General features: G+C 27.8%; 1 protein-coding gene across 1 annotated transcript; it reads left to right on the forward strand.

Moving 5' to 3' along the window:
- Positions 1-6023: 6023 nt before the first annotated feature.
- Positions 6024-6308, forward strand: BKA55DRAFT_531331 (uncharacterized protein; the record flags this gene model as incomplete). The annotated part of the gene is made up of 1 exon (XM_046189220.1): positions 6024-6308. A coding segment is annotated over one exon (285 nt), but the record flags the coding sequence as incomplete, so codon positions are not given.
- Between the last annotated feature and the right edge of the window lie 6726 nt (positions 6309-13034).

Below are 13034 nucleotides of genomic sequence, written 5' to 3' on the forward strand. Positions count from 1 at the left end.
AAGAATTTTAATAATTTAATTACCTAGATAATTTAAAGAAAGTAGGCTATTAGTTATAAAGTTTAATAATTTAAAATTAAAAAGTTAGAAAAAAGAAAGTTATAATAAAAGTAAAGAGATAGTGTAATTAAATAATACCCTTAAGAAGTTTATTATTTACTATTTTATATTTAATATAATATATAATATAAAGCTATTTATTTATTTACTTATATTTCTATTTTATATTTATATAAAATATAAAATTAAATATATATAATAATTACAGTTTTAAATAGGGAAACTAGTCTATATTAGGTTTATATTTATAAATAATATAAAGTATTAAATTAAGCAGCTTAGTTATTATATCTCTTAATAATTAAGTAATATATATTAGGCTTATTAATATAAAGAAGTCTTATTAATAGCTAATAAGCTAAGTTCTATAAAAGTGCTAATAAATATAGTCTATATATTAAATATATCTTTAGGTAATTAGTAAGGTTATTAAGGGATTAATAATAATTTAAATAAATTAATATTAATTATAATAAATTAGTTTTAATTATAAAGTCTTAGTATTAATTATATTTAGTAAAAGATATAATAATTAGTAGAAAATATAAGGTATATATAATAAAACTACTAAGGTTATAATATAATCTCTTTCCTCTCTTAGGCCTTATCCTTAAGGCCTAATTAATATATTTTTTTTATTAATTATCCTTTATAAGTATATTCTTAATCTTATAATCCTTTAAGATATTTAATTATATCTTTAAAATTAAGAAAACTTTTATTAAAAATTATAATTCTCTTTATATTCTTATTATAGTATTTAAAAACCTTATTATACCTTATTTTAATTATATTTATTAAAAGATAAAGGATTCTTATATCCTTAACTTTATAAAGTTAAATTACTATAATCCTTATATTAAGTTAGAAATATCTTATAATAGTTATAGTTTTTTTTATAGTAATAGGTATATTTCTTTTAATATAAAATTATTTAATAAGTTTTACTAATATAAAATTAACTAAAAAGATTCTTAATAAAAAGTATTATTTAAAATATAAAGAAAAGGCTATTAAAGATAAACTAATTAATTTCTAAGTAAAATCTACTTATATTTATAATATAATAAATACTTAATTTACTAAACTTACTTATTTAAGGTATTAATATTATTAAATAAAGGTAAAGGGCTTAAATATAATTTATTATAATCTTAGCTTTATAAATAAGTTAAAAAAGGCAGAATATAATAAATAAGCTACTCTAGAAGGTATTATAATTAATAAGTCCTTTTAGAATTAATTTACTATTATTAAGTAGTTTAAATAGGATTTATTAGGCCTTAATACTTTCCTTAATTCCTCTAGTTTTAGTAAAAATTCTTTAGGAGTTATTAGGTATTAATAAGGTATTTTAATAATTCTTATATATTTTTATTTTCTAAGTCGTTCTTCTATTTAATAAGGTATTTTATTTATTTATTAGTTTTCCTTATATTTATAATTACCTTTACTTTATAAACTTTTAGTCTTTTAATTTCTTTTAGTTTATTATTAGTTTTAACTTATATTATATTAGCTACTAATTTATATAATATAATATAAAAGATTAAATAGAGTTTAATTTTTAATAATAGGTTTAGTTTATAGTTATTTTCTAAAATCCTTTATTTAACTTTATAAGGTTTAATATACTTATAATCTAATTTATAACTTAGTTATTTTATTATAATGTTTTTTATAGCTAGGTAAATTATATATTTCTTTAAGAAGGTTAGTCTTTTAATTCTTTTTATATTATAGTATTTTTTTATTTATTTTTAAATAAATTCTAATTTTCTCTTTAATTCTTTATATAAGGCTTTTAAATCCTTACTTCTAATTATAATAGCTAGGTTAACTGTTTTTAGTTCTTATAGTATATAATATAGGTTTAAGTTAAATTTAAAATTAGCTATTAATAATATTATCTTAATGCTTTTATTATATACTATATTATAAGCAAGTTAGGCACTTAATAGCTTTTTTACTTAATTATTTTATTTATAGTTAATATAATATTATAGATATTACTTTAATACTTAGTTTATTTATTTAGTCTATCTATTTATTTATAATTTAAAAGCTATTAATAGTTAATAGTTTAGTCTTATATATATTATAAGTACTTACTAGAATTTACTAATAAATATAATTCTTTTATTTATTAAGATTTTATAAGGTAGTTTATATTCTCTAACTATTTTAATATAAAAAATATATACTATTTATTTTATATATATATTTTCTCTATAAGGTATATAATAAGAAAACTTAATAAGTTAATTTACTATAACTAGGATATTATTATAAAAGATTTTAGTTAGGGGTTTTTTTAATAAAGGCAGCTTAGTTATAAAGTCTATTATAATTAAACTTTAAGGTCTTTTTACTACTTCTAATAGTTATAATAACCTATATAATTTATATTATTATAACCTTATTTTTATATATAGGTTATATTATTTAATTATTTTTTTTACTTCTTTTCTTTAGATTTTATATCCTTATTATTATAGCTATTTAAAGGTTTTTATAACTCCTTAATATTTATATAATATATATAAATAAAATTTATAAAGAAAGTTATATACTTTATCTTTTAGGATTTCTTTTATTAATGCTAGTTATATTTATTTTAATATTTATATTAGTTATGTAAACTAATATTTTCCTTTTTAGTTTTTCCTTAAGAGTTATTTTTTTATTTTTAATATATTAGTATTATAATCTAGCTATCTACTAATTGCATTTACTCTTTTATTATTTAATCCTTTTTTATAAATAATTATAAAGTTAAATTTATAAAGGTATTTAATATATTATAGTTATTATTAGTTAAGTTTTTATCTTAAAGTAAAATATAAAATATTTTAATAATTAATATAGACTTTAATTTAATATATACTTTTTATAAGATAGTATTTAAATTCTTTAAAGTAATTAATAATTATTAGGAATTCTTTATTATAAATAAGGTAGTTAAGCTTTACTTTATATAGTTTATAAGAATAAAATATAATTAAGTAAAACTTTCCTTTTTTATTTTATTATTTAATTTATCCTTTTAAAGTAAAATCTAATAAGTTAATCTTTAGTTTTATTTCCTTATTAAAATTAAATATAATTAATATTAGTTTATTAAGGATTACTTATTATAATATTTTAAATACTATTTATATATTTTATTTTTATATAAACTTTTTACTTATTTTTATAAGTTTAATAAGAAAATTAATAATCTTATTAAAATCTTATATAAATTATTAATAATAATTAGTAAATTTTAAAAAGCTTTATACTTCTTTAACTATTATTAATAAGGGCTAATTTATTATTATTAAGATTTTATTTTATTTTATTTTTATTTTATTAAATATAATAATATATCTTAAGAAGTTTATTTTTTTTATATAAAAATAATTATTTTTTAAATTTAACTAATAAATTAGTATTTTATAAGGCTTTTAAAACCTTATAGATATATTCTTTATATTATTCTTTATTATTTAAGAAAATTAAGATATTATTTAAGTACTATATTATAAAGATATTTAAATATTACTAAAGTATATTATTAATTATTTATTAAAATATTATAGGTATATTAATAAGTCTAAATAGTAATATTAAATACTTAAAGAGTTTAAACTTAATTTTAAATATATTCTTTTATTTATCTCTTTCTTTTATATAAATTAAGTTATAAGCTTTTTTAAAGTCTAAAGTAATAAAATTTTATTTACCTTATAAGTAGTCTTTATGTTTTATAATAAGTAAAAGTAAGGTCTTAATTTTAATTATAAAGGTATTTAATTTCTTATAATTTATAATAAGTTATAATTTCTTATTTTTTTTTAAAAATAAATATTACTAGAAATCCTATTAATAATATAAATATTTTAATATTTTCTTTTATTAGTTTTATTTTTAAGTATTTTCTTAATATAATAAGGTTTTTTTTATTAAAGTTATAAATCTTTTAAAATAATAAGTTATTTATTTTAAGTTATATTTTATAGTTTTAATAGCTATATTATAATACCTTTGTTTTAAGTTCTTTTTTAAATAGTTTTTTATAAATATAATATTTTTCTAAAATATTTTTAAGTCTATTTTACTATTCTTTTTCTTAAAGTTACTTTTAATCTTTTAATTATTTATTTAAATTATATAATTAATATTTAAAAAGACCTAAGGTTTATTAATTTTATTATTTCTTACCTTTTATATACTTATACTTTATTTTTATTAAAAATAGTAAATTCTTTATTTTATATATACCTATATTATTTTCTTTAGTTAGGGTTTAAGATCTCTTATTATTTATTATAATTAATTAATTATTACTATTAGGGTTATTAGAAAAAGTAACCTAGCTAGTCCTTTAGTTAATATATAGGTTTTTACTTTATAGCTAGTCTATATTAAGGAAGATATCTACTTCTTTATTTAGAGGAAAGATATTAAAGTTAATTCCTAGCTACTATGAGTTAAGACTCTTTTAGTAAAAGGGGCAACCCTGGTCAGGTCTGGAGGTACCCCGCGCAGCATAACATGGCTAGGAAATAACATGGCATTAACAGGGGCATGGCAGGCGTTAAGTAAAAGGGGATTTTAGTAAAAGGGTTAATTATAATTAGACAGATATTAACGGAACACGGTAAGCAGGAAGTTTAAATTAATAGGTAAATAAAGAAGAAAATAAAGGAGAGAAAAGAAGAAAAAGGAGAGAAAGTTAAAATAAATATAATATATAAGAATATAGATATAAATTAAGGCTCTCTATTTTATTTATTATTCCTAGATTAATAAAAATATATTATCTTATAGTAATAGTACTACCTATTATAGGTCTTAATAGCTTCCATTATAACGCCAATTACCAGGTTATAGTCTGCCGCCTCTGCAGAATATACCTGGTTCTAAAACAAACAAGCTAAAGGAGTTACTTGCAGGCCGAGCCGCACCGGATAAAAGGTGACGAACTGCGACTGATAGTCGAGCGGTTTTTAAGCTATAAACTGCGCCTAGTCGAGGCATTGCAGCAGTAGAGGGCCAATAGAAAAAGGCCATGCCGGCCTATAGAGGGTCTTACTATATACAAAGCCTATATCTACACCTACATAGAAGTCTAATATAACTATTATATATAGCAGGCTAGGAAGATATATAATTATATACCGGTTTACAGGAGGAAGGCCTTAGAGCATATAAACGCTATACCTCTCTAGAGGGCATATAAGCTCTAGATATACTTTACGGCTAAGGGCCTTATTAACTACTTTCTAGTTAAAAAAGACCTATCTCTACTACTAACAGGAGGAGCACTAGCAGGGTCAGGCCTGGCTATGGCATCTATGTTATAAGAGGAAGGAAAGCTATTTAAAGACCTAAAGGCTAATATTATCTAGGCCTTACGCGACCTAGATAAGGAAGCCAAGATTGTATAAGACGTCGAGGCATTACAGGCTAATTGGGTACCCTGGCTTATCTATACCGGGTTCCCTATGCACCTGCAGGGTCTCCGCGATACCGAGATTATATCATTATATGCATTACTATAAAGCAGGGATAATAATGGCAATGGCGGCGGCGATAGTAGTGATGACGATAATAGAGAAGAAGAAGGCAGCGCAGTTAATACGGATATAGATCTAGGGCGCATTCTTGCCGCAGTAGAGAGTATACTTAGAGATATATATAAGTTATATAGTAATAAATTACCTAATTACAAGATAATGCAGTAGTATGCAAAGAGGCTAAGCAATTTCTGCAGCAATAATAGCTATATAAGCAGTATAAAAGCCAGTAAGTTCTAGAGCTTTAAGAACAAATTATCCCTTACTTCCTATTTCTAAATTATAAAATAGCTATTAATATACTATTACTAGGTAGTATATTATAAGGATGGCTATTTTATAAGAGGGGATAAAAGCCATATAGTGCTACAGGATATAATTAAAATAACCCCTTTATAATAACAAGCTATAAAGGACGTTATCGGTATATTGCAGAGGCGAGATAAGGCAGCAAAGGGGAGGGGGATGCCAAGTTATAATAAAAAGGATAGTATAGCTACTAGGGACTATAATAAGCATAATGCCAAGCTAAAGCATACTATCTGCAAATTTTATATCTTACTTATCTGCCAGACTGTCAGAAGCAGGCTATTCTGGTTTACTATCTTAAGCTTCTGTATTATACTTAGCCGGATAAAGGCTCTAATGCGCCAGGTAGATAACAAGCAGCATAAGCAGTGCATATAGCGCAAACTAGGGAACTTTAATAGCAATTTATTAGCACTTACCTAGACTGCCTAGCTTATCCTATTTGACTTTATATGCTTTTAAAAGCAGGATAATAAAGATGGAATCCCTGATTTGCTAGATTAAATATATAAGAAGTACTTTTAGCAGATAGTAGAGATACCTTTTAGATATATACTATAATAGAGGCTATATCTCTTTGCGGCCTCCTGTACTAGTCTTACTAAGTACTAAGCCTGCTAGTCCCTTAATGGGGAAACGGTTAACTATATGGGGATAAAACTATATATAGAACAAGTAATATAGCTAGTCGAGTCTAAGTTCTGCTAGGCATACTTGCTTCTATATAATAAGCTCTTGTTTAGAATAAGGGATATTGCTCTAATTAAGGCATAGAGGCTGTATAATAATCTAGATATAGATAACTATAGCGCTTTATGGTTAATAGATAAGAGGAATCGCGAGATACTGGCAGGGATATATAATGCCCTGCTCTAATAGATTAAAGAAAGGGCAGATTTATAGCAGGTATTTATGCGGCTAGATCTAAATAGTAGGGTTCGCCTCTGCCCTAAGGCAATAGCTATCTATAAGGCGCATATTTAGGAGTTCCTTAAGAGGATACTAGTACCTATCTCAGTTCCTTTAGGCCCTCCATTATACTCCCCAGAACTACTCTCTATTACATATATTAATACAGGTACCCGCTACCAGTTAGTATTTCTATAAGAGAAGATAGTTATAATATATATATAATACAGTAAAAGCCAGGAATAAACCAGGGAGGAGAAGGATAATATTAGGTTCCTACCCCTAGCTATTAGAAACCTCCTCTTAATATATCTCGTATTTATACTGCCGTTATATTAGGCCTTTCTATATTAGAGCAAGCCAGGGGCTTTACTTTTGCCATACCTATAGTTAAAGCTTAATGGCGAGGTCTGGCAGGATAGTATGGTCTTATCCTGCCTCTAGAGGGCATATATGCAGGCAGAGGTGCCCTAGTTCTAGGTAGCATGGTGGCGCCAAGTTGCTGCTTCTATTATAAAGGAGAAGTTTAGTGCTAAAGAGCAGGCTAATTTTAATATAGGTAAGATTGCGGTATCTAAAGAAGTTAAAGATAAAGTAGATCTTATATACCTTACTAGGATAAGCAATTATAGTTTCTAGATATTTAACTATAGCTATACTAGCAGTATGACCTTAACTATAATAAGCTTACTTTACTATGCCTATTAAGTATCTTAAAGCTAGCAGTCTCTATTTCGGATTAATTAAGTGCTCTAGGGTAAGCGGCCCTCTGCTATATTGGATATATAAGCGCAAGGGCTACTTAATACTTATAAGAAGGTATAGTTTTATATAAGGCTAGCTGCTAAAGAAGATGGAATTATTGCAGCTGCCTATAGGCTGCATAATAACCCAGAGCTATAATTGCATTGCCCTGGTTAGCAGGATGCCATGCTAGCAACTATAGGTCTATATATACCTAAGCAGGTTATTATCATTCTTATAACGGGTTTAGGGAAGATATTAGTATTTATAATTAGAGCTATACTAGTAGGAGCTAAAATAACTATCTTAATCCTTTCTACTATAGCCTTATATAGTAATATACTTAGGCGCCTTAATAAAGTTATGCTAAAGCACTATATTTAGTGCCTAGGCTTAAAGAAATTAGCCCTTATTATTATTATATTAGCTAAGGCAGCTTATATAGAGGCGTTCCTAGAGTATGCTAACTAACTGTCTAATCGACAGTATCTAGATCGGATTATAATTAATAAATACTATCTTATAATTATAGCAAGCTATTACCAATAAAGTATATTGCAGCTAGTATAGTATATATAGCAGATTTATATATAGACTATCTAGCTAATAGTAATACTACTACTAATTTATTAAGAGCTTTTCTTTAAGCATAATAAGCTTATATAGCTATATATTATTAAAGAGTTAATAAATTATCCTAATATCTAATATATTATCTAGCAAGAACGTAAGCTAGGCAATCTATATAAGCAGGCAGCTTGTCTTATATAGTCTTACTAGACCTAGATAGACCTATTTAAGAGCAAGCAAGACTAGGTTATTATATACTATCTAATAAAGGATCTTATAGCAGAGCTTGCTAATATATTCGGCTATCTGTCCTATATAGCTAAGTCTGGCATAAAAGAAGAGAAGATAGTAATTATAAAGTAATAGCTAACGGCAGCCGATTTGCCTATTATTATAGCGACATTAGCGCTAGGTCCTGGGTTTAACTACCCTTATATTTAATTAGTCATTTATATTAATACCCTAAGCCTTCTAACGGATTTCTCTTAGAAGTTAGGTAAAGCAGGTTAGGATAGCAAAGTAGCTAAGTTAATTATTTTACTTAATACAGCCTAATAGCCGCAGTTAGGTCAACCTATAGCAGCAGATAAAGAGGCCATATAACTATATCTTTTATAAGAATACTGCTTATATAGGGTCTTAAGCTAATTCCTTAATAGTAAACCTAACTAGCAGTAGTACATAGAGGGCAATAAGCTCTATAGCATTTGTCCTAAGCATTATACGCAATGCTAACCGCCTACCCTAGAGTTTTATCTACTGCAGCCCTTATATAATAAGACTAAAGCCAGATAGGACAGGGATAATGGCAGCACTAACCTTACTGTTAGTAAGATAATCTTTACTAGACTTACTAAGGTGCTTTATTAAGACTAAGTATATAATAAAGAATTAAGTTAGTATAAAAGAGATCTTAAGATAATAAAAGGCTACTATTTCTATTACTATATAGAAGGAAAATTATTTAAGTATACTATAATAGCTTATACTTAATATTTTAATTAAATTTAAGCTAAGCAAAAAGCACTTTAAGACTATTAAAGCAAGAAGAAGGAATAAATAGACCGGCATGCTGTATGCTAGAAGTATTACTAGCTATAAGAGATTTGCCAAGCTGCAGATCTAGAGTATAAAGGGGATAATTTATATTAATACCTAGATATAGTAATGCCTTTATACTTTAGTGCATTTAGTTAACTAGGCTATACTAAATAGTTTTTAAAGCATTTTAATAAGTTATTTAAAACATGCCAGGAATATATATTATAGCTTAGTAAAGGTATATTTCTAGGCAGTAGTTAATATATAAATGCTAACTATATAGCTACTCTTTTATTAGGAGAATTTAAGTAAGGAGAAGGGAAGGAGAAGTATTACTATTATTTATAGTATATCCTTATAATTATTATAAGAGACTATATATTATCTAGCTAGCGAAATAGAATAAAGTTAAGATAGTAAGTATAAATACTAAAGTGCAGTTAGAAAATAATGCTTTTATTCTCTTAAGGAAAAGTAACTTATAATTATATAAAAAAGCAAAGATCTAACTAGTTACTATATAAAGGTATTAAATAAATATAATTTTAACTATTACTAATAGTTTAAAGGAGAGTTAATATTTGCTTATATATAATATTAACCCTAACCCTAAGGCAAAAGGTGGATTTTTCTTTAAATTAAAAGGTTAAGAGACTAGCAGGAGTTTAAGGGGGCAAGGCAGACCTTATAATAGATAGCGAGGTTTTTATTTTAATTAGAAAGTTAAGGGGGTAGAGGGTAAGTATAGGTTAAGAGATAAGAGGGCTATTAAGTTAGATAGTAATAGTAAGTTAAGGGTAACCCTAACCCTAACCTAATATCGGGTTAGGGTTAAGGGGTAAGGGTAAAGGTAAAGTTAAAAGAAGGAGGGAGAGAAGGGGTTAAGGAAGGTAGGAAGTAAAGCTAAGCTATAAGGTCTAGAGTGACTTAAAGAGGTTAAGGAAGGAGGTTAAAGGAAAAGGAAGGTAACTAACCGCTATATACTTAGAGACTATAATAAGAAGTTTAAAGAGCTATAGCTAAGAGGTTAGGTATAAGGTAAGAGAAGTAGAGGCTAACTTCTAGTATTAGGGGTTTTAGAAGTAAGTTAGAAGGTATAACCTCTAAGGTAAGGGTTATAGGGAGTAAGTAATAGATAGAGAGTAAAGAGTAACTGCTAACTACTAACCTAACTAATAGGCCATTAGTAATTTAGGCCAAACTGCCAACCTCTAAAAATGGCATAGGCTAATAATAATATAGGGAAACCCTATCTAGTAGAGACAGGACAGACAATAGGGAGGCCAAACTACTAACCCTAAACTACTAACCTTATAAGCAGCTAATTACAGACTTAGAGTTAACCCCAAGTCTCTACTTTAGTCCTTAAGGTAAACCAGGATAGGGAAACAAGAAAGCAGAAAAAGCAAAGTAAGAGGAGAGAGATAATAGATAATATAAGAGAGAAAAGAAAAAAAGAGGCTAGGATAGTCTATCTATTTATCTATCTATCTACACTACCTCTCTCTTTTTCTCTTTATCTTATCTTAATTTAGAAAGGCCATAACTAACAAGCTTAATTTATTTAACTATATATATAAGCTAACCGATTAATTATAACTATAATAGCCCAATAGCACCTGCCAGACTTACTACCTAGCAATACTAATAGCAATACCTAGGCAATAAGGAGAAGAATAGATAGGTCAGAAAGAGGAGAGGGTAAAGGAAGGTAGCTTCTTTATAATAAAGAATATTAATTACTAATTTATGCCTTCTATAGCTATGCAGTCTATTTCTATAACCTGGAAGGCTATCTAAAGGATTATTACCTAGATCTTAGCCATCAAGTCCGCAGCAATCTTATCTGCCGTCATAAGGGCCTGCTATTAACACTACTAAAAGAGGGACTAAGAGAGGATTAACTGGCCCAGCATGGCTCGTCTAACCCGGCCAAGCCTATCGAGGGTCTCCCTATCTACTAGGGTTTCGCATACACCTAGCCAGGCTGCAGGTACCTTATACCAAGCTAGAAGTACCTATACATACACTTTAATAATAAGCATAATGCTAAGGCAGCTAAGAGGAAGACCTAGGCAGACCTCTAGGCTGCCATGCATTTATAGACCTTCTTTACTAGTCTAAAGAGGGCGATTTATTACTTTTACATTTGTAAAGTAAGAAGAGGGGAAGGAGAGAGGGGGAAGGGGGGGAAGTAAAAGAAGGAGGAGAAGAGGAAAAGGAGCAACAATAGTTACCTAGCCAGAAGACTAAATAATAATCGCCTATATTACTAAAGGATAGTTACTATAGCAGGAAGAATAAGAAGAAATGCAGAAGGTTATAGATAAAGGCATCTTAAGGCATAAGATAACTAACTAGCTAAAGCAGACTAGCTAGTTAGCCTACTTTATTAGTAAGAACTTAATAGATATTTAGGCCTATAGTAAGATACCTAGCTAAGGTAATAAGGGCAATAATAAGGTACTGCGGCATATAAACAAAGCTCTAGATTAACTCTTCTTTAACTGCTATATTAGCAGACTAAAGAGTATGCCCCTAATAACCTAACTGCTGCTAGCTAGCCTACACCCTTATAACGCCTATAGCTAACTGTTTAGGCCGCTATAAGAGAAGACTAGCATAAACCAGTACCTAGGCTATATAAAACGCTTTCTGTATTACTATCTTAATATATTATTACTAGAAGAAGAGGTCCTCCTGGCTAACTATGGCTTTCGCTTTATATTAGAGTAAAGGGCTAACCTTAAGAAGCTCTAGGCCTATCTATAAGGGGAGGAAGATAAAGAGATTAAGGGAAATAATAATAAGGCAGAGGAGGATAAGATTTAGGGGGCAGGCTATTAAGCAGCCGCTATAATAGCCCTAATAGCAATAAGGGCCTATAAGAGCAGATACTATAGGTCTTAGCGGGCTTCTAGATATAGCGGCTTAATAGGGACCCTTTTATAAGCCTGCTGTGGCATTTCGTTAGTATGCTAGGGATTAACGGCGAGATAGGGTAGCTATAACTGGCCTACCTATTTACCTATATGCTTACTAGTCTTATCTTTATAAGACAGGCGCTATTAGGGAAGTAGGCTATACCTACCTAAGAGCAGGATAGCATAAAAGACCTTACCTAGCAATTTGCCTAGGTCCAGGACGCCTAGCTCTATAAGGCTATATACTTACTTATAGGTTATATACTTAGCTTGCTCTTATTTAGGAAGAAGATTATAAGGGAGACAGGGAGCAGGCTTATAGTATCCTAGAGTAAGTAAGGTAAGATAATATACTTTATAGGCAAGCCAATCCTAATAAAAGACCTCTAGACTATAGTGGCCAAGATAATGGCCGATACTAAGGACCTCCTCTAGGGTTAGCTAATGTTTAAGGAGGGTAATAACAAGCGCTTTATAATCTCCCTGGCCAGTATTAAGGACGACCTTATGCAGATAAGGTAGGGGTAATCCTTTATTATTATAATAGTCTTGCCAGTAAGGAGGTTAAGATGCTTGAGGACCTTATTATAAGCTTCTGGAAGACTGACCTTCTTAACTAAATAGGCAAATAGAAGTAGGCAGGCATTAAGAAGTACCTTAAGCTAGTTAAGAGGTTTAAGGAGTTCTTGCTACTTCTTGCCTATATTACAGGAGGCCAACCTAGCCGAGGAGAGGAGATTATAGGGCTATGCCTTATTAATGGCATTAATAGGGACTGCAATATCTTTATTATTAATAGCAAGGTTATTCTTATTATATAGTATTATAAGTCCCTTACCTACTTTAACTTACTTAAGGTTATCCCTTACTTCTTGCCTAGGCAGATTAGGCAGCTATTTATAATATATATAATCTA

The sequence above is a fragment of the Fusarium redolens genome (genome assembly GCF_020744475.1).
Source record: "Fusarium redolens strain MPI-CAGE-AT-0023 chromosome Unknown BKA55scaffold_47, whole genome shotgun sequence".
NCBI lineage: Eukaryota > Fungi > Ascomycota > Sordariomycetes > Hypocreales > Nectriaceae > Fusarium > Fusarium redolens.